Source organism: Lissotriton helveticus, chromosome 4_1 (assembly GCF_964261635.1).
Source record: "Lissotriton helveticus chromosome 4_1, aLisHel1.1, whole genome shotgun sequence".
Lineage (NCBI taxonomy): Eukaryota > Metazoa > Chordata > Amphibia > Caudata > Salamandridae > Lissotriton > Lissotriton helveticus.
In genome coordinates, this window is record NC_136063.1 from 2,046,791,131 (window position 1) to 2,046,818,557 (window position 27,427).

Here is a 27,427-nt window from a genome sequence, read left to right on the forward strand (position 1 = left end):
TAAATGGCAAACCGCTTCCATTTGGCTGCGTAGCATGCTCTGATGGTGGGCTTCCTTGCCTCCCGTATGATATCCATGCAGGCAGGAGGTAAGTTGAGGTAGCCAAACTCTAAGACCTCAGGAGCCAGATCGCTAGGTTGAGCTGTTGCGGATCTGGGTGCTGAATTGCGCCATGGCTCTGCGTCAAAAGTCTGGGTGTGAGGTGCAGCCTTTGATGCGGTACCTCGGAAAGTTCTAGAAACGTGGTGTACCATGGTTGGCGGGCCCACGTTGGAGCAACCAGGATGAGCGTCATAGAGTGTTGCTTTAGCTTTCGTGCCACCAGCAGTATTAGAGGTGCTGGGGGAAAAGCGTACGCAAATTTGCCTGACCAGTTCATCCATATCGCATTGCCCTGCGACTGTGGGTGCGGAAACCTGCCGGCAAAGCTTTGGCATTTGGCGTTTTCCCGAGTGGCGAACAGGTCTATCTGTGGAAGACCCCATTGCTGGAAGTACGGGCGGAGTACTGATGGATGTATCTCCCACTCGTGCATTTGGTGGCTGTACCTGCTGAGCAGATCCGCCATCTGATTGTCCTTGCCTGGGAGGTGTTCCGCTATGAGGTAGATGTTCCTGTGAATGGCCCACTTCCACATGCTCTGAGCCAGATGAGACAACTGTGGAGAGTGTGTACCTCCCTGCTTCTGAATGTAGTACATGGCAGTCATGTTGTCCGTCCGGATCAACACGACCTTGTTGCACAGACGTACCTTGAATGCCTTCATTGCCATGAAGATTGCCATCAGCTCTAGGTGGTTGATGTGCATTTTCTTTTGCTGCGTTGTCCATAGTCCCTGCACTGTGCAGTGGAGTACATGAGCTCCCCAAACCCTGGAGAGATGCGTCCGTCGTTAGGATGATCTGTGGCACAGGCTCCTGGAACGGTCGGCCGTTGCAAAGGTTGTGTGGATTCCACCAATGCAGAGAGTTGTATGCCCGACCGGTCACCAACACTAGGTCTTTCAAATGTCCGTGAGCCTGATTCCGCTGACGTGCTAAGCACTCTTGAAGCGGACGCATATGTAGTCTGGCATGCGGGACTATGAAGATGCAGGAGGCCATCATGCCTATCAACTGCATGAACACTCGTGCTGGAAGCGAGTGTTGCGGTTTGAAATTTTGTATCAACAATTGAATGCCGTTGATCCTCACAGAATTTGGCTGCGCTGTGGCCGCCAGAGTGTTTATAGTCGCGCCCAGATACTGCCGCACATGGGCGGGCTGAAGGTGCGACTTCGGATAATTCAGTGAGAACCCCAGATTGTGAAGAAGGTGAATGGTGTGGGACATGTTGGCAGCGCACTGGTGGGCCGACTGTGCTTGAACAAGCCAGTCGTCCAGATAAGGGTATACGTGAACGTTTTGTCTCCTGAGGTGCGCAGCCACTGTCGCCAGGCATTTTGTGAACACCCTGGGCGCTGTGGTAACTCCGAAAGGGAGGACCTTGAATTGGTAATGCTGATTCTGAATGGTGAATCTGAGGTATTTTCTGTGTGACGGATGTAGTGGAATGTGAAAATATGCATCTTTTAGATCTAGTGTTGCGAGGAAATCCCCTTGGCTGAGCAACGGAAGAACCTGCTGCAGAGTTAGCATGTGAAAGTGTTCTGGTAGAATGTACTGGTTTAGGGGCCTGAGGTCCAGTATGGGTCACAAGGACCCGTCCTTCTTTGGGATCAAGAAGTACAGGGAGTATACTCCCGAGCCTCTTTGTTCCAGTGGCACGAGCTCGATCGCCCCTTTTTGCAGCATGACGAGCACCTCTTGCTGCAATAAGTGCAAATGCTCTGTTGACATAGGACGGTGCCTTGGGGGGATGTTGGGTGGAGTGGATGTTAACTCCAAACAATAACCGTACTGGATAAGTTTCCTGACCCACCTGTCTGTAGTGATGGATTTACAGACTGGCAGGAACTGTTGGAGTCTCCCCCCGACAGGTGTTGTATGGTCGGGGGGCAGTGACAAGGCGTCACTGTTTGTTGGCTGCGGAGGATCGGGAGTTGTTGTTTCCACGACCTCTGCTTGTTGTAAGAGGTTTGTGCACCACCTTTAGTGTACTGTGTTTGCTGGGACATCTGACCTCTGGAAACACCTCTATTGCCTGAGCGACGAAAAGTACTACCCCTGAACTGCTGGGACTGAAGAGCCCCCATAGACTTTGCAGTCTCGGTGTCTTTTTTTATTTTTTCCAGGGTGGTGTCCACCTCCGGGCCAAATAAGTGGTCAGGGTTGACAGGTTTATTGAGGATGGTGGTTTGAATCTCCGACTTGAACCCGGAGATTCTGAGCCAGGCCTGACGCCGCAACATTACACTGGTGTTAATGGCCCTGGCCGCGGTGTCCGCTGCGTCCAGTGCACACTTAATAGAAGCATTTGAGATGAGTTTCCCTTCTTGAATGAGCATCTCTGCTGCCTCCTTATACTCATCTGGCAAGTGTTGTAAGAGTGTTTCAAGGGTATCATAGTGTGCCCTGTCATATCTGGCTAAGAGTGCCTGCGTGTTAGAAATACGCCAGATATTGGCCGCTTGATCTGCCACCCTCTTCCCTGATGCTTCGAGCACTTTAGACTCCTTGTCAGGGGGAGGAGCATCACCAGTAGTCTGTGAATTTGCCCTCTTCCGGGCATTAGAAACAACCAGGGAGTCCAACGGCAACTGGCCCCTGATGTAGGTAGGGTCGCCAGGGGCCAGTATGTACTTTTTCTCATTTCTGGGGTTTATAACCCTTGCACGTGTGGGTTCTTTAAAAATGTCTGCAGCATGTTTCAAGACCCCCTTAAGCATTGACAGAGTCTTGACAGTCTTTTCAGAGGTGGAAAAGGTATCAAACAGAAAATCCACTTCAATAGGGTCAGCATGCAGCTGGACGTCGGGATTCTTTGCTGCCCTCTAAATCAGTGCATTAAATGCTGTAGAATCCTCAGTGGGGGATGTTTTGACAGCATATACTTGAGTGTTCTGGGCAGTTTGTGGATCCCCTGGGTCTGCAGCATCTGTCCATGTGTCATGCTGATCTTCAGGATCAGTGTCAGCAGGGTAGTTGTACTCGTCGTAGTCACCTTCCCCAGCCTCCACATCTGAGTAAGTGGGCGAGAGAGGAGCAGTGTCCTGAGCACGGGGATTAATCAGTTCCACAAGAACTGGGGAATCCGTGGAATCCTTTTTCTTTTTCAAAGGAATTGTGTAGGACTCCATAGGCTGTGCTGGCGTGATCTTGCGCTTGTAAATGGACAGTTTACCGGTGTTGGTGTCAATAAACTGTTCCGACTGGTCCTCGAGTAGGGGTTGTCGATGCTTCGTGCCTACAACAGCAGGGGTAGGCTTCGGCTTGGTGGAGACCATTATGGACGGGTCGACGACCTGCTTGGGCGCGAACTCCTTTGGCGCCACTTTCGGCGGCAGTGTGAACCAAATCGGCGCCGTCGACTTGTGTGGTTTGGAGGCTGGCTTCGGTGTGGAAGCATCCTTGGGATCGACCGCGGAAGCCTTGTTCTTAATGCGCTGCAACGAGTCCGACACCTGCTTCGTGAAGGATGCGGACGGTTTTGTCGATTCAACCGGCGCCTTCGAGCCACCACCACGTGGTGACTCGAGGGTAGTGGTACTCTTGGCCTTTTCGGACCGACGGGTTGGATCGACAGCTTTCTGAGCTCAGAGTCCCTGGACGGTGACGACGGGCTTTGGCGCCGACGGTTTTGGGTCGGCGGCTTTGACAAGCGTTTTCGGTGCCCCAGTCTTGAGCGACTTCACCGATTCGACAACCTTCTTCGGTTTCGTTTGCACCGACATGTCCGAAGACGCGGAGCCGACCAAGGCGACAGACGTTTTCTGTGTCGATGGCGCCTCCATCACTTTCGATTTGGTCGAGACTGAAGCTTTCTCTTTCGGTTTCGATCTAAGCAATGGCGGCTCCGTAAAAGTGTCTGTCGAGACCGATGCTTTTCCTTTCGGTTTCGATTTGACTGATGGTGGCTCCGCAGAAGTGTCCCTAGTCGGGCCCGGAGGCGAGACCGTGGATTTAGGGGTAAGATCTTGGGTAAGGCCATGTGGTGATCCCTCGACCTGAGCCTTAGTCAATGTCCGAACGGGGCATAGCACTTCGCCTGAGCTATCTTCCGTGACCCCATAGACCCCATCGTCGTCTCCTACCTCGTCGACGACGTCTTCTGTATCGAGCATTTCTACGTCTGCGTCGTAGTTGGAGTCGATCTCAGCCACTGGGATGGAAAGCGGCTCCTGAACTTCCTGCTCGTCTGCTTCTTCTCCCTCGGTATCGAAAATGTTCACCGGGTCAGGTGCCGTCTGCTGGGCCTCCTGGCGCGCCACGCGCCGAAGTCGAATCGTCTTCTTGGAAAATGAGAACAAGTCATACAGTTGGCTTCATCGTGGTCCGGCGACAGGCACTTGTTGCACACCGGGTGGACGTCGATGTGGGGATACTTGGAGTTACACACGGGGCACCTCTTGAACGGGCTCCGTTCCATGATGTGTCGTCGAATAAGTCTTGTTGCGTTGACTGGGCCTCGAGCACCGAAGAGCCACGCGACTCCTCTGGATGTCCGACTCGGGAACTGAGCCGGAACAGAGCTGGGCACCGAACGCAATAACAATACCGACAATATAGGAAAGGCCTGCGGGCCGAAAAGAAAGTTTTTATCGAATTCGAACTGGAGTGATCAAATAGGCATCCGAACCCAATGGCGGAAAAAACAATCTGGGGATGGAGTCGATGCCCATGCGCACTGTAGTCCAGGGGAGGAGCCGCCTATCTCGTGATACTTCGAAGATTCTTCCAGGACAACAATGTGCAATCATCCGGACCCAACACTAGGCGGCGATCTATGCTATAGATATGAATTCAGCAGCCCACATGCCTCGAACAAAAGGAGTTTCTAAAATGGTAATTTAATGGGAGGAGTGGATGGATTGTACTAATTGTTCCCTGACCTTGGGGAGCTAAACACAGGAAGAGGAATGAGGCATGTATGCCATGGACAAGTGTGGAGAAAGATTAGGAAAGCGCCGGTGGAGTCTGCCAACGGTAAAACTGTGGGCAGGCTGAAGCCCAATAGGAACAAACAACATATCTTTTTCGAGACAGCACATGTGCAGTCTAGAGCAGAGACCTAACAAAAAACAACAAGCATTTGAAATGCAATAAGTCTCGCAGTAATACATTTTTTTAGCTTTTGGTGTTGCAAATAATAATGCAACACCAATAGCTCTAATTTCCAGTAATGCGAGTGAAGTGGTGTAGTACTGAATGGAGTAAGGTATTATAGAAAGGAGTGGAGTAGTGTGTCGTAGAGTAGACTGACATAGAGTAGAGTGTCAAAGAGTTGAGTGGCATAGAGTAGAGTGTCAAAGAGTGGTACAAAGTGGAGTGCCATTGAGTGTCATACAGTAGAGTGGCATAGGGTGTTGTAGACTGGAGTGGTGTAGAGTGGAGTGACGTAGAATGTGGTGGAGCAGAGTAACGTCAAGAGGAGCAAAGTAGAGTGCAGTATAGTATGTTGGAATCGGCACAGAGCGTTGTAGAGTGGCATAGAGTGGAGTTGAGTGCCGTAGAGTGAAGTGGCGTAGAGTGTTATCGAGTGGAATAAAGTAGTATGTCATAACGTGGAGTGGCATAGAGTGGAGTAAAGAGGCCTAAAGTGGAGATTCATAGAATGTTGTGGAGTGGCATAAAGTTGAGTAGAGTGGAGTGGCATAAAGTTGAGTAGAGTGAAGTGGCGTAAAGTATCTTAGAGTGGAGTGTCATAGAGTAGAATAAAGTAGTGTGTCATAGAGTGGAATAAAGTAGTGTGTCAGAGTGGAATGGAGTGGAGTGTCATGGAGTGGAGTGTCGTGGAGTGTCGTGGAGTGTCGTGGAGTGGAGTGTCGTGGAGTGGAGTGTCATGGAGTGGAGTGTCATGGAGTGGAGTGGAGTGTCATGGAGTGTCGTATCATAGAGTAGAGTAGGAGTAGGAGTAGGAGTAGGAGTAGGAGTAGAGTGGCTCATAGCGACCTAGAGTGAAATACAGGGCATAGAGTGAAGTAAAGAGGTGTAAAGTGGAGAAGAGTGGTGTAGAGTGGAGTATGGTAGAGTGTTGTAGAGTGGAGTAAAGTGGCATTGAGAAACAAAATTGACAGGCCTGTTTACAGAATTCTTGTGGAAGAATACAGTAAGTAGGTACTGCTCCACGGGAGAGTGAAAAAGATGCGGAACAACCTAAAACAAGTAAAGCAAGCAAATAGAAAACAAGCAAATGTGAGTTACAAACTACTAAATGGTAAGTCATGACGGAATGTATTCTCAGGGAAGCTTTGAGAAGCTCCCAAAGAAGTCATAAGCAAGGCTTTGACCTAAAAAGGAAGTCCTTATAACTTGGGCTAGTCTCACCTTGCCTGATGCAACGCCTTGTTTATTGATGCTCCCTAGCGGGGCTGGGTGATCCGCAGGAAAGAAGGATGAGAGGAGGTGTTGCGATGTTAAAAAGAGAGTGAACAGGACAGGAAGAGGAAGAGATAGAGAGAGGGGAGACAGAGAAAGGCCAGATTGGTAGTGTGAATGAGAGAGAGATAAAGAGGGAAAGAGCAAAAGAACGGGCGACAAAGGGTGTGAACCAGAGAAAGTGTAAGAGAAGGGTTGAGAGGGATAGAGTTAGAAAGAAAGAGAGAGAGAGAGAAAGAAAGAAAGGAGAGAAAGAGAGAAAAATTGTGTGAGTGAGAGAGAGACTACATTAGCGCTCGGAAGATCATTTCCAATTGTTCTGGTTCCAAGGCCCAGACGTGACTCTAAACTACACAGTAAGCCAAGGATGCAGCTATAACTTGTAACCAGTGATCTGTCCCCGCATTGTGCTGTGAGCAGGATATGTATCTGGGAGCAACCTCAGGGAGGCGTGAGTAGATACAAGATGAAGGGCAGGGAGCCCAGTGAACACACAAGTAGATTATAAAAACATAGGTCACAAAAGTGTTCAAGTCATGGACACAGGAACAGAGAGGGAAAACGAGTGGGAACCGGGAGCAAGAGAGGACCGGGGAAGGACAGGACTGAGGAAGAAGAGGGGAAAGGGCGAGAGGGGTCTTACGAGCAGGGAACGGAATGCTCTACAAGAAAAGATAATGGGTAAATCTAACAGAGGGAACAAAAATGAGGAATAAGCAACAGTTCAAAAAAGAGAGGGAAAAAAGCAGGGGAAAAGTGGGAAAGAAAAAAACGAATTGAAAATAATGAGAAAGAGAGAGGGAGCAAGACACGGAAAGAGTGATCGAGGGTAGAGAGGAAATAAAGTGGGAAAAGAGAATATGGGGAAAAGAGAGACAGCAAGGTTTAAGAGGAGCAGGAATGAGCCCTTACTTGCTGCTCAGTCTCGGAAGCCATGTCTGTGAGAGTATCAGCAGGTCCCTACGAGGGTTGAAAAGAGGCAGCCGGCACTGGCACAGATCTCCAGCGGGCAGTGATGCTGCCTCAGAGGGCCCCACCAAAAGCACATCAGACATGGACATGGCATCCAACGAGTAGAAAGACGAAGATTACAGTGCAGCCTTTGGGAGAAAAGATGTAAGGAGAAAGGTGTACGCATGTTTTGCTGAAACGCTGGAGGGAGGGAGGGAAAGCGAAAGCACACCATGCGCACGTTGAGGGAGCAGAGCCGTATGCGTGCACATCTCCTGTACTCCATATGCGCAATTCTGCTGTCTCTTATGCTAACGCCGTCAGCCCTACGTGTCCACATCTCCGGTCTTCCGTACGCGTGCACATGTCCTGTCCCCCTTCGGCACAGAAAGCGACAACAATAGATCTCGCCAGAGCGAGCAGCGCATGCGCTGCATCGCTAGGCGAGACCTAAAAATGACTTAAGTAATGATTTGTGATTCGAAAAAACAGGAAATTAAGTATCTTCACACTGGCGATTTGACTGTGGGTCTTAAGTCAGTTCAGTCGCCTGTAAAGAAAATGGGCTTCTTTATTACATCAATAATTTAGTGGTCTGTTATTTCTTATCACCATCCCAAAGAAATGTTAAAATGCCATCACCCTGCGTTATAAGGGATATTTCTATATCAATCAATCAAGATCTATAAAGCATGGCTAATCACCCGATCGGGCATCCAGGCGCTTGCAGGCCCTGAAGGCTTATTCAAACAGCCAGGTCTTGAGGGCCATTCAGAATTCTGGAAGTGAGGTGAACAAAGATGACAGAAGGTCGATATCAAGTCAACAGTATTGAGAGGAGGCCTTTAAAAAAAAAAAAAAAAAAAAAAAAACTACAGCCTTAACTTTGCGCCGTGAACTGTTTGGGCAGGTTGGCTTTGCTTTGTCCGTTTTTCCTGCAATCGATACATCGAAACAGGTCCATGACAGGCTCTTGAGTAAACAGTTTCTCTCTTGGAAACAAAGATGCATCAGACTGCGAGCGGACAATAGGACTGGATTACGACAAGTTAGATCTAGACTGACAGTAAGAAGATAGAGAATCTTGCAACAACTCTGTACTTGGCAGTTGCACTGCTGCTCACGTCAATGGACCTGGAGAAGGAACAACACAAAAAACTCTACACAAGTCGCTATTTGGACACTGAACCGGGAAGGATGAAAGCATCAAGTAGCTGCATCTAGATTTGATCCTGGAATTCTTAAACATACTTCTGCAGCCGGTGTGCTAGTAGAGCCACCTAACTGAAATGGAAAAACGCATAATTTCAAAAAAAGGAAAGAAAATTGTATAGCTACCTTCTGTGCTAGAATCTGAACTACTGCTTTTCTTGGATTTTTCTTCATCCTCTACTGGAGTATGTTCATCAGAGCTTGAAAAAAAATATATATATAATAATAAAAAATGAGTAATTTAATAATGAACCAAAAAAGAAGCATAACCTTCATAAATACCCTTTCATTGTCCAGGACGAAATGAAAGCTACTCTACATGGCAAAACGCTCGCATTTAAAAATAAGGATATTATAGCATAAATGCACTAGTGACTACAGACACATACCAAAACAAAAATACGTTCAAATGCAGGCTGAATAATTAAATGGAAGGCAACAATTCGACAGCAGAAAGACACTGAACCATCATCCAGCACTCGATTTTACCAACCAGGGTGCCACTTGTTGAATTAGGTGCTCTTTCCCTTTTGCTTGATGGGTTTATGGGTTGGGTGTTCGAGAACATCTAGAGGAGAGAAGTAAACTGGTGAATTATGGTTGGGATCCCCTTGCAATGTATGGGGAAAAAGGAGAAAGCCGGCTAAAAATAGATTTCCTGGCCCAGATCAAGTCTTTGATTTGTCGATTAGGTTTCCTGTTTGGAGTACACCTTCCCAAGAAGTTCTAAAAGCTAAAAACAGTACTGATCCACCAACATAGGATAACATGGTCTCTATAAATTAGTGTGCCCCTAGCATGTGAAAACAGTTTGGGATTGTAGCTCAGCTTCAAGAGGTGCTAGGGCTGTATGTCTTTTTGGTTGTGCGGTTTTTTCCACAATTCTCTAGTGGAAATAAAAAGCAGGACAATTATTGCGATAGCAGATTTTGGTTCTCAGAATCCAAACCATTAGAACTTCCTGAAGTGTTGACCCAAACGAAGTGAGAAGCAAATGACAGAAACCACTTGCAACCTAAAAAAAAAACTAAAACAAACACAAAAAAAACCAACTATTCAACATCACGATGGTCCTCTGAACTCTATTGGTGGCACAAAATTCTCTGTACTCCCACCCACGCTGGAAGGGGATTTAACAGAAAGCATCTTCAGTCTTTGATCCTGAACTACAATTCAAAAATCAGTTTAGATACAGCAATACACATCTACTCGCCCAGGACAGATTGAACTGAAAAGTCCCATGATAGGAGGTCAGTTCTAGGGCGCTTTCTACACAAATTTTGGGAGTCAACCTTATCTGGCAACATTCAATAAACATCTGTAAACACATCCTTCCTAATCATCCATTAAAACATCAGAGTAACCACCCTGTCCTTCCCCTACTACGATATGAACGCTTTACTATGGGGACAAAAATATGAATTGCATTATTCCACTGAGACACCAGGCTTATGCATTGGTAAGGGTGCATTGATCGATAGATGAATGAATGCAGAGGTATGTTGATGGATGGATGCATGGGTTGATAAATTAAATAATGTGCAGGATAGATAGAAAGATATACACTAATATACACTAATTTAAAGACCAAGGAGAATTAGATAACTGCTAGAACAAATAAGCTTCAAAGAAGGAAGTCATTAAAATGACAAAAGAATTAAACTAATCAAAATATATGAATCAAAAGTTATAGTAAAACCACAAAAATGCTATATTAAAAGCAATGGTAAAGTTAATACTAATATTGTAATCAAATGTACAGTAGACCACGACCTAGACACACCTTGAGGCAGACTCGTGGATTGGATAAAAGTTGGGAGTTCATCCAACTCAAAGATGTTTCTTTCAGATATACAGACTTTAATGTGGCAAGATTAGTTAGTGTAACAGAGAATGGCTCCAATGCCCCTGCCGTAGGGTCAAACTTCATGCTGGGAAGTTCTGAATACAGAAAATGCTAGGAAACCCCAGATGGTCTGTCTGTTTTAAGATAATAATGTCCCTTGCTCTTGTCGTCCACAATTATTTTTCTAAGCCTGAACTTCAAATAAAAAGTCTGTAACTTCACTTTCTCAATGTCACAAGTCTTTAATGCTAAGTAGAGTTTCATGTGGCACCAATCTAAGGGTTCAAGCTCTACTTCAGCACAATAGAGATACATTTGAAGCAAACTTTATCCTACTGTCCATGTAACCACGAAAACAAAAAAAGTGGGTTGACTCTTGCTCCTCAACTCCTTCCTAAACCACTCCTAAACCCTCCCTCCCATTAGCCCCCTTCTAAGAAGCAAAGAACATTTCTACTTCCAAGTTCCATCTGTGCTAGCCTGTGCTCTGCCTATTGTTGACAAGGTCTAGCCCAGAAGAAAGGTTTACTGAAGGGGTAATCGTAGCGTATTATTAGCCCAGGTACTCGCCAATAACCAAGCCACACAGAGAGAGTAGTTTTACACGACTTTATTCCGCTGTGTATAAGTCAGAGCTCAACATTCTAAGCCTGCCTTCAACTCATCTCTCCAACGTTACGTCACAGGCCTATGGTGTACCGTGGGAACCAAAAGTGTTCCAGCATTCTTTTATTTACAATACACTATCTCCCACTGTGTTAAATAAAAAATATACAACTTTTTCAAAATAAATAATTAAATAAACACACACAGCTAAATACATGCATAAATACACAGATAATCATAGATATACAGGCAAATAAAATTCTTCAATTAAGCGTTGTGGCTCCTGAATCACATGCCCAGATCGGGTCACTGTAAACCAGGAACTGGCAGTTAAAGTGTCAGTGATCTGCACAGGTAAGGTGGAATCAGCAAACACAGAGTAATCAATTGTCTGCCGGGACCCAATCTCTACATTGGCATCGATGTTTAGCGAGTGATAGGCCACATCTCGAAAATGAGAGGAACCTCTTGTAAAGGACTTCCCAGGATGCTGGGCAGTCCCCAAATGTCCTTTGGTGTTCGTGATGGTAAAGGGTTCAGCCTCAAAATGAGAATCAGCATTTTTATTTCTGTGTAGTCGGACAAGCACTCTCTTGTAAAGGTGACATCTTTTACACGACATGGTCTGTCAGCATATATTTTCAGCTTCTGGATGTGACCAAAGTCCTTAGCATGAATGTCTTCTCCTTATTCTTGGATCGGAGATTGGTCCATTTGGACAGCTCGTCATGGCTCTTCCAAACATGAGAGTTGTAGGGCTTTCCCCTGTCGTTGGATGAGAGGTTGAATGGTAAGCTCGAAGAGTAGTGTTCAAAACTGCTATGAATTTGAGATTCTCCAATGCAGCAAGCTGAACAGCTTTCATTTGAGTACTCATGAACAGTTCTACTGGACCATTGGTCTGGGGCTAAAGAGAAGTGCTTTGTTGATTCTTTATATAGATGCTGAGGGGATTTAGAACGTCTTTCAATTCTAGACTATTAAAAGGTGGCTCATTGTCAGATTTTAAGTTTGCAGGTCCACCGCATGTCGCAAAGATACCATCTAATTTTTGAAGAACCTTTTCATGTGTAGTGGATGAAAGGTCTTCGATCAATGAAATATGGGAGAATTCATCAGCAATAATTAAAAGAGGATGTCCATTCTCAAGAGGACCAAAGAAATCAATACCAATCTTTTTGGGTCTGGGATTGTCAAATATCGTCAACGGTACTTAATGATAGGTCACTACTGTGAAAAGCTCTCCATAAAAGAATACATGGAAATATTCACAAGCCAAGACCATTGACAAACTTTCTTTCTCAGGTTGCAAGTAAGCATATTCTGTTTGTGACTGGCTTTTACTGGAGTATGCCACAATATGTCTCCAGGCTTTTGGCTGTCCGTTATGCTGTGCTAGGATTGCACCTAACCCGAGAGGCTTAGCATCAACTACAACCTCTGTATGTGGTTTGGGATCAAAGTAGGCCATTTCAGTAGCACTTTCTATGGCTTGCTTGATTTTTTGTAAGGTCTTCTCACGTTCACGTGACCAGTAAAAAGACACATTCTTTTCCGTTAGTTCTAGTATCAGTGCAATGACCCTAGCAAAGTCTTGTATGTATCCTGAACAGTATAAGGACATTCCAAGAAACAATCGTAACATAAAAAGGTTTTGTGGAGGATTTGCAGTATACAATGTTTGTACTTTAGCTGGATCAGGTTTCAGTGCACTATCAGAAAAGACATGGCCAAAGAATTTCAAGCTTTTCTTGTGGAATTCACATTTCTCAGTATTCGGAGTGAAGCCTGCATCATTCAGCAAATGTCATACTTGCATGAGAGCTTTATCGTGCTCTTTCAGTGTAGCTACAATAACCAATAGGTCATCAGTACACTTAAATACATTTACTACAGGCTGTATGATACATCGAATGACAGCTTGGAAAAGTTCTGCGGCAGATGATATACCATTACTCAATCGCTTGTAGCAAACAATCCAATATGCATATAAAAGGTTGCATGGTACCTGGATTTTTCTTCAAATTCCAATTGGTGATATCCTTTATTTATGTTGAGTCGAAAGAAGAACTTCGCCCCATTGAATTGAGTTATCAGATCAGCAATAGGTCGACTGGGATGTCTCTTGCGCTCAATTGCTTTGTTAGCCTAGTGCATGTCAATATATATGCATACAGCTCTTTCACCGTCTATTTTAGGCACTACATTAATGGGAGAAACCTGTGTCGGGCCAGTGGAGCGTTCAACGAGGTCATGTTTAAGCAACAAACTAGGGGGCGTGGCAACATGGCTGACAAGACGTGAGCTCCCACCCAGCCGGGGGACCTTCTCCCCAATAGCCTGCAAAATTCTGCCCAAAGTGGCATCATTTGTAGAGGTTGCATCCATCACCCAAGCTGTTCCCGGAACCAGTTCCTGGATAATTATGGCAAATCCAGGATTTATTTGAATGCGGTCTAGTTGGGCCTGTGATCTTCCAGAGGTGCGGAGCGGAGGCTGCCTGCCTGGGTCTGAAGACAGGACTCTAGGAGGGTCCAGACAGTGATCGGACATGTGTGGCAGGAGGAAACCGTTACGGAGGTGCACAACCCTCCCCCCCTTGGGGTAGCAGTGAGGACCAACAGGCTCAGTGGCGCAGCCAGAAGGAGTGCTGCGTCCGACCTTTTGATGACCGAAGCCGAGCCCTCACTGAGGAGGCTGAGGGTAATTGAATTGCGTGACGGAACGCCCGAGCACGGAGACTGGAGCCAAAGTGAAGGCGGCTATCCCACGGGACTAACACTTGGACTGGCGGCCTTGACGACCAGGGGCAGTGCTTGCAGGGAACCGGGTCCTTCTTTGACATCACCCTTGGACCGGTGAATGTGCCTGTCCCGAGGGTGCTGCCTGAGTGCCTCACAGTCCCCATGACTTCTGAGGGGGGCCGAGAAAGCCTGGAGGCAAACGTCAGAGCTCGGGAAACATAAAGCGGAAATTAGATGGCCTCTTCGGCGGGCCACGGTGTCCCCCACCTCTGACCTACTTTTCCTGTGATCCCGGTGGCCCCTGGAACTTTCCTCCATACTGTTGGGACGTGAATTTGATAGGCAATGCGATAGTCTCTCTGACAATCCTCCCCCTGCAGGGTGGTGTAGCTGGTCTGCGGGCCTTTCTAATGATGCTGGCTGTGTGATATTACTTACGCAGGTGGTTGCTGTCCTGTGCATTGCAACTTGGGAACCTGCAGTGTTTGGGATCCCCAGGCCCTCTTGATCCTTCTGAGGACCTGTGGTGCATCTTGGGGGCTGCGATAGCCACCCAACCTCTTTGAGGTTCATTATTACTTGGGTCCTGTGGTCTAGTGGGGCAACTGGAAGAACTGTGGCACTCCATTGGCCGGTAGGAGACACAGATAATATGGCAAAGAGACTTCGCGGTGTCTGGGCTAGCGCTTCAGACCCTACTGGTTTCTGAGCGTTGTCTAGCACCAAACATCAGCAGTGCATTTGTCGGCGTAAACACCATTAAGACGGCCATTATGGGTAAAGGCAAATCTACATGCTCACAAACGACGAACACTATTACGCAGTATAGCACCCGTGACAGTCTACCCACAGGTTAACAAGGCAGTCTGGTGCTACAAACACAGAGGAATTGGGGGAGAGTTCCTAGGTGCCCTCAAGAGCAGATCTTCTGGCGGCTAACCAGGGATCACATACGACACTGAAGCATCAGATAGATCGTACACGGATGGTTGCTCCTTCCGTATCAATATATGGTGTTGGGTTTTCCCGAGAAAGCGTAGGGATCGTCTACTGAGTATTTTTTGGAGGACTGGGTTAGATCATCCCTGAAGCCAGATGCAATTCTGACATCTTTGTCATTGAGCATGCCCACAGAGCCATGGTGCCGCCATGGCCAGCCCTTCCCCCACTCGATTTGAGAAATGTAACATAGCTATCTTTTCGGACAACACAAACCTGGTTCAGGAATAACTAGTCTTTTCATAGCTGCCAAACAGAAACTGAAAGCAATGGGCTTGAGATAGAAGTTATTTGTATGCAGCTAAATTGAAAGTCCAACCTACATAATGATAAAGCCCACTTTTTGACAGACCCAAGTATGTTTAGGAATGGCTTTAAAATAGGGATGCTGCTACTACTTCAACTGAAGGTACTAACTGTCGCCAGAACTTGGGGATATACCCCCATGACACCCTGGCAAAGACTCGCACAGGCAGCGAAAATGTAAACCACTCTCCCTTGGGCTCTGACAGGATACGTATATGCTTTAGTTATGTTTTTATTAAGAGTGACAGTTTTTAAACACGATTTGAGAAACATTCCTGCCCCCACACTGAGGCAAATCAGTGGTCATGCGTATCCTATATGTGGCTAGATTTGTATTATATTTGGAGTAAAAGTTTTAAAAGATTTAAAAGAGTTTTCTGTACAGCAGACATGCTTAACTCGCATATTTGGAGGTGCTCTCATATGTGATAAAGAAGAAAATGGTATCTCAGTGAATTAAAATACTTGCCCAGGATCACATAATTTGAAACCAGTTTATGGGTCAAGAGCAGTATAATTAAGTCTAGTAGATTATTTAAGTAGTTAGACCTTCAGATCAAGTAACGTTTTTGGAGCCATTACAGGACAAAAAAATCAAAAGGTTATGACAGGACTCTGAGTTTTCCCCTGTCTAAAGCCTGTGGACTCCAACAGCCTTACCTACTTAATCACATTCTCTACGAGCTATTGAAGATGTACCCAACCTACCCCTACCATTTTGGGCAAAGTTAGTTCTATGTAGTTCTGGCAGGCTCTACTGATCCCAGTGTTCAATGAACTGTACAAGAGATGGATTTTAGTGGGCACTAGCACTATCTGCCCACCTTGCACATGTGGACTACTCATCTACAATCAACGATTATCGAAAAAGGAAGTGAACAGTTCATCACTAAACTGGGCGCAAAATTTCTTTAGGAACAGGGCATGGATGAGAACCATGCTGCTGTTTGAGTCAATCCCTGTTATATGCACATTTGGTTCACCATGGCATGCCATGATCGCCTGCCACATTGAATGCTGGCGTGTACACTCCTTAGTTAAAAAAAACACTCCTATCGCCAACACGCAACAAATGCTTAAAACAAAATGATGATCTTAGGCAGGAGATCACAGCCTTTGGAAACTGTTTAAAGCAAAATATCAATAATGAGTCATAACTTGGTAAAAGGAATATCCCTAGAAACTGCATCCATGACAATATACTCAGAGAGGCAACACAAATCTTCCTAAGGAAATTACAGGGTTGGAGTGAGAGAATGAAAAACAAAAAGCTAGCTAGACAAGCAAAAAAGTACTACTTATACTATGTCCAAATGCATCAATTCAATACTTTATGACAGGAAATTAAAGTCTCAGAATAAGATTAGCATTAAAAAATCCTACACCACCATATAGCTGTAGAGGGATCAATATGAATAACTCATGGAGTAATGTTGCAATCCAAAGGCATAACCATGACTCCTTAACCAATAATAGAATTTTTTCCTTTCACCTTACATTGTAGGAGGGGAAGGAAGACGCTCTGTACCACCCCCACCCACCCTTTATTTTAATGTTCACCAATGCTCTCCTTTCTGTTTGGTCCCAACATTATTTACAACCTTTTCAGCCCTCATCCCTTCATAGATGTTCATTGTTAAAAACAAAAGTTGTTTTTGGGTCTTAAAAGCAAGTAAAGGTTAATTCGAGCAGGGTGAGATTTCTTTAACAAATATATAAGTCTTACTCAAGGTCAGGAACCTTTGGTGAAAGTCCCCAGACTTCAGGAGCTCCAAGTTCACCTATACGCTCTCTTTCATGTAATCTCCTGTAACAAATGCACAACACACAATTTAGACGAAATACATATTATGAAATAATCTATGAACACATACAGTCTATTTTAACATACTTTCCATTTGTCATGGAAAATGCATACATGGATTTAAAAATGTTCTGTACTTAGTATACAATCATGTTTGTCCATCTGGATTGTTGAAATATCCAAGCAAGAAGGGCAATGGAACTTTAGCATCAACGGTAAGTCATCATGAATGTATTTCGGGCTACAATGTGGAGTGATAGAAAAAGTCCTACAACTGGGCGTCGTCAAGAGCAATTAAAAAACATTTGTCTCAGTGGTGCTGGTGTTCAATCTTCCATCTAGGTTTTAAAAAACATATTTTTATTGAAAGAATCAACATAAAAACAATACAAACCAAAGCAAGTGCAGTGTGGCGCAGTCATCAACACTTTCCGGTAATCGGAATATATTAGTACAGTAAAAGACAAATCGTCCCACAGGGTCTACAATGTAATCACATGTTTCATAGTTCCCATTATATTCAAAACGTTACATATCCTCATTATCAATTGCCAATGCGGGAGGATCGCTGAAAGGGGTACATAGCAAACCTCTACTCTCATTCCAGGGGCCCCAGATTGCTGTCCATTTACACAGGCATCGGTGCATTCGTAGATAACCCTCTCTGCTTGCATACACCAGTCCATGTGTGACTCCCAGTCAGTGTATCTTGCAGCCAGATTCATCAAGCCAAAATCGGCTCGCAAAGGGCCAGATTCTGAGAATCTGGCCCTTTGCGAGCGCTATTTTTGCATTTGTGATTCATCAACCCAAATGCAAAAATCGCAATTCTAGAAAATCGCAAAATTGCAAATAATTGCATTTAAGGAATCTCAATTTGAGATTCCTTAAATGCAATTCATGAACCATTTTAAAATTGCGAAATCGCAATCTGGGGCCGCTATTTACCTCGAAGTCTAACTACGTGGTAAATAGTGAAAACTTACAAAAATGCACTTTAGTGCATTTTTCTAAGTTGTATGTTACCCACACACACGTCCTTTGGACATGTGTGTGCGCAACACCAGTTCACATTACCATTTCAGGGGTGCTACAGGGTGTCCTTTGGACACCCTGGCACCCTTGAAATCGCTTCCTTATTTGCAATTCGCTAATTGCTAATCGCAAATAAGGAATGACTCCCCAATCATTCCTATGGGCCTTAAGGCCCATAGGAATGAATGGGAAAGCCATTCCTTATTTGCGATTCGCAATTAGCGAATCGCAAATAAGGAAGCAGTAGAAATCGCAAAAATATTGCGATTCCTACATGCATCCCGTTTTGCGAGTCTTTAATAGCGATTCCTTAAAATTCGCTATTAAGGACTCGCAAAACAGGACTTTGATGATTCTGGGGGTTGGTTTGACCACTCCCTTCCATGTTCTGGCTATATTGAGCTTCGCCACCATGCAGCCAAAGAGACCCACTACCTCTCAGTTCTTGACAAATCCGTAGTTCCCAGATATTTAGAAGACAAAGCCGGGGAGGGATATCAATGGGTGTATTACATATCTGGGACAAAGCAGATATAACCTTTCCCCAGTACTTCTGGCTGATCGGGCATTCCCACCATTGGTGTAGGTAGGTAACGGTGCGATTGCATCCTCGGGGACAGGCCGGGGAGTCTAGAACCCCCATCTTAACAAGCGCTGAGTAGCTTGCTGGAGTAGTTTAAGTTGGATGAGTTTGAAATGAGAGCTGATCGTTACCTCACTGGAAGAAGCCAGGGTTTCCTGCCAGTCTTCATCATCTATGTCCCCTACGTCATCAACCCATTTTGCACGAGTTCTATCCTGGGTATCAGGTGTGTTATTAAGGATTTTGTGGTAAGTCAATGAAATGGCTTTTTCTTGGAGGTAGCTGTCCACTAGCCAATCTCCTATGGGCGAGGACACCGGCAGGGCTGTTCCTTTAGGGATTGCTTTAAGTAACGCGCTACTAAACTGGAGGTAGCGAAAGGTTTCCCCGCCTTGGAATTGATAGTCTCTCTTCAGGTCGCTAAACGGGATCACCCTAACCTTTATCCATATGTCCCCGACCCTTGAGAGGCCAATCAGCTCTCACTTATCGAACCCTGGCTGCTTTGACAGCATGACCAGTTGACAAGCTTCAGGCAGGAGTGACTTGCGTAATTCTATCTTTCCAACCATGAGCAGCCGTCGCCTTGTGCAATAGAGAAACCATGGTGGAAGTTGGGGTTACTCCGCAACTTCTAGCGCAGTTGTCAGCGCGCTAGAACTGGGCTGACGGGTGACACGTGCAGTCCAATTTTCGGGTGCTGCGCACAGAGCGTCCTTTTAAAAAAAAGTACATTGTGGATTTTCACAGATTAGCTTTATAAAACTTTTAACTGTTGATTTTGTTACTGACCTCATTTGTTCTGTGTCTGGGACAGAGTTGTGTTCAATACTCCAGGTGGGTGGCAGACATCTTGGAGTGATAGGTCAGCGTTTCAGCGGTCTCAGTCGGCACTCTCGCAGCTATCTTAAAAAGAGGCGGATGACGCGACCACACCACTGGCGCCAAAGGCAAGCCAGTCTGCGCCTGTTCGTGCCCGACCGGGACCAGGGCCTTGGTTTTCTTAAGGGGGTATCCCATTCGTACACGGCCTCACAGTTGTCCCGCCTTAAAGGAATGCAGGGTTGCCACCATAACCTTGGGCCTCCTTTTGTAAATAACAAATACCCACACTGTTCCCTAGTTCTTGACCCTCGTCCCTTAGGAGGAAAGACCTCCCCAGCCAATTCAGATTTTAAAATGTGCCAGCTTAATTGTCGATCAATGGCCAAACACGCTATAGAGGTCAGGCTACTCTTGGAAGAAAAAGCCTGGATGTACTATTTTTGACTGAAACTTGGCTTAGTAGTTGGTCAGACCCAGTGGTGGTGCAGGGACTACCACCAGGCTATGCTATCCAAAGACAATATCGGATACTAAGCATAGGAGGGGGCCTTACCTTCATTTTTAGGGATTCCTTTAGCTGCCGAATTAAGAGGGGTCGATTCGTGATTGTGAAAGTATTTATTTCGCAATCTGTTTTTCGCACACCTGCACTTTCTCCGGGGTCCTAATTTATCGACCCTCAGGAGCCATCGGACATTTTAATACTGATCTTCCTGAAAATATAGCTAATCTAGTAAGCTCCCTGTTCAATTTCTCGGTATTGGGAGACTTGAACACTCATTTTGATGATGTCTCCTCACCTAATGTGGAGGAACTGGTTGATAACTTAGGGGCTTTATCCCTTAAATTGAAAGTTAATGGTTCGACCCATCTTAAAGGTCATTTACTTGACCCTATTTTCACTAACACTAATCTATTAGATGACAACCCTACCCCATTACCTTGGAGTGATCATTATTTGATACCCTTTTCTTGGTCCTCAACGAATAGTGATCCACCTGAGGATTCACTAAAGAAACTTAGTCTGAATCGGACCAGGATTTCTGTTGAGCCATGGGCCGCTAGCCTTAACAACTCTCGACCATTATTAGAAGGAGACCCAGAATCAGCGAACCATGAATTTAATGAATGAATTGATGCCTCCTTGGACCTGATGGCCCCCAAGAAGCTTAGGAATAATAAGAAGGACCCAGAGAGTATAGTATGGTATACTCCCGGCCTTAGAGAATTGAAATTAAAATGCAAACAATCAGACAGTGGAGGAAAGATTTCTCAGATGAAAAGAAGCAAGTATATAAAGAAGCTTTAAAACTGTATAAACTAGAAATCTGCAAAGCACAATCCAAGTACTATGAAATTAAAATCTCCTCAGCGTCCAACGCTCCGCGAGAAATTTTTAAGATTTTTAAAGCACTAACTACTCTCCCATCTTCAGCATTACCTGCGGCTGATACTTTAGTACGCTGCAATGATATAGCAGAGTTCTTTCACACAAAAATTCAATCTATTTATCTAGCATTCCCTTCAGCTACCACTTCCTCAAATGATCCACAGTTGGAGAATAGGGGAAGCCCACCAGTGACTAGACTAGAGGTCTATCCGCCCCTGGATTTTACATCTCTGAAAATCTCTTAATAAACTAAAATCAGGTTCCCCGAGGGACATGGCCCCGCCCACCGTTTTGAACCAAGTTTTTCAAACAGTTGCCCCCACTATTTAAAAACGTATTAATCGGTCTTTGAGAACAGGGATTGTCCCTTCCTTATGGAAACAAGCCATAGTGAGAGCACTGCTTAAAAAAGCACGAGCAGACCCTGAATTGTTCTCCATTTACCGCCCTATTTCACTGCTTCCAGGGATTGCGAAAATTGCAGAAAAACATGTAAATTCCATTCTGTCCACCTATCTGGAAGCTAATGACTGCTTTCACTCAACGCAAACAGGATTTAGACCCCATCAGGGCACAGAGACAGCTCGGATTGTTGTCGTTGAGGAAGCCAGAAAAATCATGGATTCTGCAGGATCTGCAGCAATTGTTCTCCTACACTGGAGTGTGGCTTTCGACACCGTGAACCATCAACTGCTGAGAGGCAGGGGTGTCGGGAACTGCACTAATGTGGTTGGAGTCTTTCCTAGATGGGCGCTCATTTCAGGTCTTCGAGGACAACTCCATCTCCAAGAGTATGCCACTGAGGTGTGGGGTGCCACAGGGCTCATCCCTGAGCCCCACCCTTTTTAACATTTACATGAGCCCCTTGGCCAAAATTGTTGAACCCTTTGGCATACAAATCGTTACATACGCCGACGATACTCAATTGATAGTATCCCTTAATCAACCTGGAAACAGTCCAAAAAATCTTGCTGTTTGGAAAAAAGTATCAGCTGGATGGAGCGCTCCTTTCTTCAACTAAATGGAGCTAAAACTGACTTGATGTTTTTGGGTAAACCTTTCCCAGTTAGCTCCACCTCCCTATGGCCCAAATGCCTGGGCAGCATACAGACGCCCAAAGATCAAATAAAAAAATTTGTAATCTGGCTGGACAATAAGCTAAACATGAAGGTGCCAGCCCAGAAGGTAGCAGGATGTTGCTATGGATTACTCGGGATGGTAAGGAAAGTTATACCTTTACTGTCCTTTAATGCGAAGAAATTGCTAGTCCAAGACTTAATTTTATCCCGCTTGGACTATGCGAATGCCCTTTATTTGGGATCCTCACAATCCACAATAATGAGACTCCAGACGGTTCAGAACTGCGCAGCCAGACTGCTTCTACATATTCCTCGCAGAGAATCAGCGCGAGTAGCTATAGCCCCTCTACACTGGCTGCCAATTACAGAGAGAATTCAGTTTAAATCCCTCTGTATTACCCATAAAATTATGGCCTCCAAAGGCCCATCAATTTTACAGTCAATCATCTCCCCATACCATCCCAGTAGAGTCCTTCGTTCAGAAAATAAACGCATGGCCACTGTACCGAGAATCTATAGAGCCAGAAGTGGAGGCAGTCGATTTTCCCATATTGCCTCCAGGAGATGGAACATCCTTCCTGACCATATTCTTTTGGAAGAGGACAATCTATCTTTTCGCAGACAGTTAAAGACGTTCTTGTTCCCAGCTATCTAAAGTGTGCACTTGTAGGCTCGGTTCTTAGCGCTGGGAGGCCTTAGGGTAGCCATGCGCTTTATAAGTGCCATTTTCATTTCATTTCTTGGCACGTGTTTCGCCCCACCATAGAGTGACTTTAAGAAATTAACAGGAAGCATCATCATCATACGTCTTTATTTCAGAATATTTCATCTTTAGAAGACAGTCATAAAATGCTCATAATAAACAAGAGACCCGTATTAAAACTGTCAAGCATTACATTTAAAAGATTTTTTACACTAGATAATTTGTTCCGAGACACTGTACAACACTAAATCAATCTACTAAAAGAGTCATACAAAAACAAATAATATAACATGAATAAAACATGATTAAATCGTATGACGTACTAAGAAATATATGCATTGTTATAAGACAATAAATCAACTGTCCATTGGGTGTTTTGCTCTAATAATCCATGACCACCCCAAGAACTTTGCTACAGCAATGGCAATGGCTTCTATAGTATTTGTCCTCAGTATGCGTAAGGCCTCCAGTCCCACCCGGGTTCTCATGTTGGTACAAATTGGTTTTAACCATTTTGGGGCAACATACAAGGGACAAACAAAGAAAACATGGCCTATTGACTCTTTTTGGTCCTTGCATCAGGGGCAAAACTCATTAGAATTACCATGCCATTTAGAGGTAAATAACCTCAATGGAAGCGACCCCACCCTAAACTGATGGTATAACTTTCTATCTCCACTCTTGGTAATAATATCCCAATCCCAATAATCCTCATAAAAGGGATCAAACTTATGTTCCAAAAATTTACCCGTCAAAGAGGTGGAACCTGACTGTGTAATACGTTCTTGAGGCCCAATAAAGTGCTTTGAAATCCCTTTTAGAGGGAAAAACACTTTTTTCTGGGGACGTCCACAGCTGACCTAGGCCCATATTTACCAGTAGTGATCTTACTTGTCTAAACCATGGAATGTTGCCTGAACCCACTATGGATCTTAAGTCCGCAATTTCGTTAGCAAAAAGTGCCAATTCCGGGGTTGTCCAAATCCTCCTCCACAGTGCTACAGTTCTAAAACGAGCTACATCGTCTATGGAATTACAGCCTAGGTCGAGTAACTGGGGCTTCATGGGGCTCGATTGGGGAAGACCAACCAAATTTCGAAGAAATTTGTTTTGAACTTTGACCAATGAGGAAAGGTCCGAAGAGGCCCATAAGTCCGCACCCGTACAGGATCGCTGAACTTATTTTGGCCTTAAATATTTTTAACGCAGGACCTATCCTTTTGGTCATGGATGAGCTCTGTTCCTAAATAAGGCATCCTGTCAGCTGGGCGAACTTTAAAGAAAGTACGTCCAGCTGGGGTTTCCAACTAAGCCTATTTTCCAATACCACCCCAAGATATGTCATAACTTTCACCTGCTCTAACCCAAAGCCGTTCATGCTAACATGGCCAGTCTGCAACTTTTTTTTGGATAACACCATGAATTTTGTCTTGGTGACATTGACTTGTAGATCATTACAAAATTCCTCAAACTTATTAAGAGCGGTCTGAAAGCCCTTCTGAGTTTTAGAAAGTATGAGGGTGTCGTCGGCAAAGATAAGGAGCGGAAACTTTGTACCACCCAGGGATGGGGCATCTGTAGGTGTATCGTCAAAGTACTGCACGACCCTGTTAATGAATAGGAGGAACAGTGTCGGCGCAAGTACGCAACCCTGGGGTAACACCTCGGGTAACTGGGAATCTCTCAGTAACCTGCCCCTGAGAACCCCACCTTACCTGCTCAAAGTTAGCGTCATGAAGTCTTTTGACTATTTCCAATAGGTCTAGTGGCATTCCTAGAGTTCCTAAAGCCTCCCATAATTTTGTTCTTGGAACTAAATCAAATGCAGACTTTAAGTCGACAAATGCTGCATATATGGTGCCTCCACCCAAAGTAACCACCTTCCAGTGTATTAAAAGGAATCTGAATACCTGATAAATCGTACTGACACAGGATCTAAAGCCTGCTTGTAATGGAGACGAGACGTTCTCAAGGTCCATCCAATCCTAAATTTTAGCTAACACCATCCTAGCTATAATTTTCTGAATGGCGTCTATTAAGCTAATAGGGCGGTAGCTTCCCGGGGCCGAGTGATCCCCCTTTTTGAATATAGGTAAGATCTCTGCCCCAGGAAGCATATTATGCCTGTCCATCCTATAGGCAGGATCTGTAACGGGTTGATGCACCCAGTAAATTAGGACCACTAACTGCGAGGCCCTTTAGTAGGATCTAATGGCAGGCAGGGCGATGCCACCGTCATACCAGCTTTTTGTGAGCTTAGTGAGGGCAATTCGGGGAGTACCATTATTTCACAGCAAGGCACGTACCTCAGAGTCAATTGACTGAAAGCAACGAGGTGGAACCAAATGGGGTGTATTCTGCAGGGCATATAGAAAACGTGGAAGCACCATCATCTTAAAGAGAGCAGCTCTGCCTAATAGTGTATGGGGTAGCATTTTCCAGTGTTGCACGTCAGCTCGAAGGCGGCGCAGGGGGAGGGGTGCGAGATTTCATGGAAATCTGTAGAATTGATCGTGATGTATATTCCTAAATACTGAAAAACGTCTGTAACTATTTTGGCTTCGCAACCTGTGGGTAGAGTTGGGCGATCTCCGCTCAAAACGTAGATAAATCATTTATCCTAATTAATAGCGTAACAGGAGTATTTGTGAAAGAGGGCAAAAATATGCAGTACCCAGTCGATGGAAAACCGGGGTCTGGCCAAGTAGAGCAAGATGAGGTCGTCGGCGTCGAGGGAAATGTTATCCATCCAATCCACCGACCAATTGAGACCCCTAATAAGGGGGTCCCCCCTTATCCAGAGAGCAGGAGGCTCAAGAGCCAAAGCAAAGAGCACAGGCGAAAGGGGGCAGTCCTGTCTTGTACCCTTCCTCAATGCAAAGGTTGCTGATTGACCTCAGTTCACCGTATTCCGAGCTAATGGCCTAGAATAAAGAAAATGCACCCAGGATAACAAACGACCTCCAAACCTGTATCTTTCAAGTGAGGCAAATAAGAAGGTCCACTCAATCATGTCAAAAGCCATTTTGGCGTCTAGAGACGCAATCACTGACTCCTCTTGTATGGTGGAGGCCCTGCCCAGGACTCCGTAAAGGCGGCGGAAATTAAGCGCGGTGTTCCTAGCGGGCATAAAACCAAATTGGCCCAGATGTATCAATTTGTGAAGATAAGGCGAGAGACACAAAGCCAGAATTTTAGCTAATATTTTGACTTCTGGCTCTAGGAGGGGAAATAGGTCTGTACGAGCTACATTGCTCAGGAGGTTTACCCTTTTTGTGTATGACTACAATATTCGCTAGTCTCTGCGTCTCAGGCAAGACACCCCTAGTCACGCTCTCGCCATACATCCGCACGAGGAATGGGGCAATCATAGAGGCGTTATTTTTTAGTAAAGTTCAAATGGGTGGCCATTAGAGCCCATGGCCTTTCCGGACTGCAAAGCGCCAATCACCTTAGACACCTCCTCAGTTGTCAAGGCGGTGTCGAGATCTCTTACAACTTGGGGATCCAAAATGGGCAGAGGCAGAGGGGCTAGCAGTTCCGCCGCCGCTACTTGGGTGGATGCCAGCGTAGCTGTATAAATCCACTCGAAATGGTCGGCGAATGCACTCGCAATCCCAGCTCTATCCTGTAGTTTTGAGCCTCCCTGGTCTATGATCTCAGCTACCCACCTATTGGCCTTCTCCCTCTTGTCGAACCATGCTAACAACTTACTGGCCTTATCGCTAGTACAATAAACAAGATGTTGAGTGCCTCGATATTGGGCCCTAGCTGCATCTTCAACGATGTTTCTGTACTCTGTACGCCTTATAGAAAATTTGTGCGTGGTATCTGGTGTGCCGGATGTCACCAAACCGCCTTTAAGAAGGGCAACTTCGTTCTCTATCTCCTCCTGTAGTTTCCATTTTTCTCTTCTATGACCTGCTACCGCCACCACCCCGCAGTCACGGATCACCATCTTGTATGCCTCCCATAGCGTTACGTTGGAGTCAACAGAACCATTGTTTTCGGCAAAGTAATTTTTGTGGCCTCCGCCAGTTTGTCTCATATCGTCAGCACTCTAAGATACCAGGGGGGGTTGGAACGCCTCCATAGTATGTCATAAGCGGGACATGGTCCGAGATGCCCCTGTGTAGGAAGGAGATGTTGCAAAACATGGGGAGCTGGGTGGCTTTTCAGAAGAGATAATCTATTCGGGACATACTTCAATGAACCCCGGAGTGAAGTGTATGGTTTAGTCGTAGGGTTGCATATCCTCCATATGTCTATCAGGCCCAAGGAAATCTGCCAATAGGTTACCAGATGGTTCCCCTTATTTGGGCGGCAGTCGGTCCAGATCTCCATTAAGACCGGCATTATAATCTCCCCCCTCCAATGCATCACTCTCAGGCAGGCTCAACATATGCGGCCCCAGGTCAGTCAGAGTAGGGAAGTGACGTCTGGGGGGCACGTATAGGGAAGTCACATTAAGGGGCCCACCCTCCCATTGCCCCGAGGCCGTGACAAATCTGCCAAGTGGATCATGAGTAACCTTGTGTACCTGGAAGGGGAGGAAGTTGCGTGCTGGAATACCCACCCCTCTGGACCCCCTTAGCATAACCTGCATGTGCCACCAACTTATATCCCCATCTATTGAGTGTGCAGTAGGAGGTTCCCTGGATATGTGTTTCTTGGAGTACTACGAGGTCAGGGGCTTGTCGCAACGTGGACGTAGGACGGCCCACCCCCCAATTTTGCAGTGCGCCTGTCTACCTAAAGCAAGTATACTATGTGAAAAGGAACGCTACGCAGCCGAAACTACAAAAGAATATAGCCCCATTCCCCCCATGAGAACAACTATGCGAGCACAAAATATAGCGTGCTAAGAA

General features: G+C 45.5%; 1 protein-coding gene across 1 annotated transcript in view; it reads right to left on the reverse strand.

Moving 5' to 3' along the window:
• NKAP (NFKB activating protein) overlaps positions 1-27,427 on the reverse strand; it is a 203,620-nt gene that overhangs the window by 138,710 nt on the left and 37,483 nt on the right. Inside the window, exons 2-3 of the mRNA XM_078688728.1 lie at positions 16,867-16,947; positions 8,766-8,839 (exon numbers count right to left, since the gene is read on the reverse strand). Of these exons, the coding sequence (XP_078544854.1) occupies positions 8,766-8,839; positions 16,867-16,947 (155 nt within the window). The remainder of the gene's footprint in view (positions 1-8,765; positions 8,840-16,866; positions 16,948-27,427) is intronic.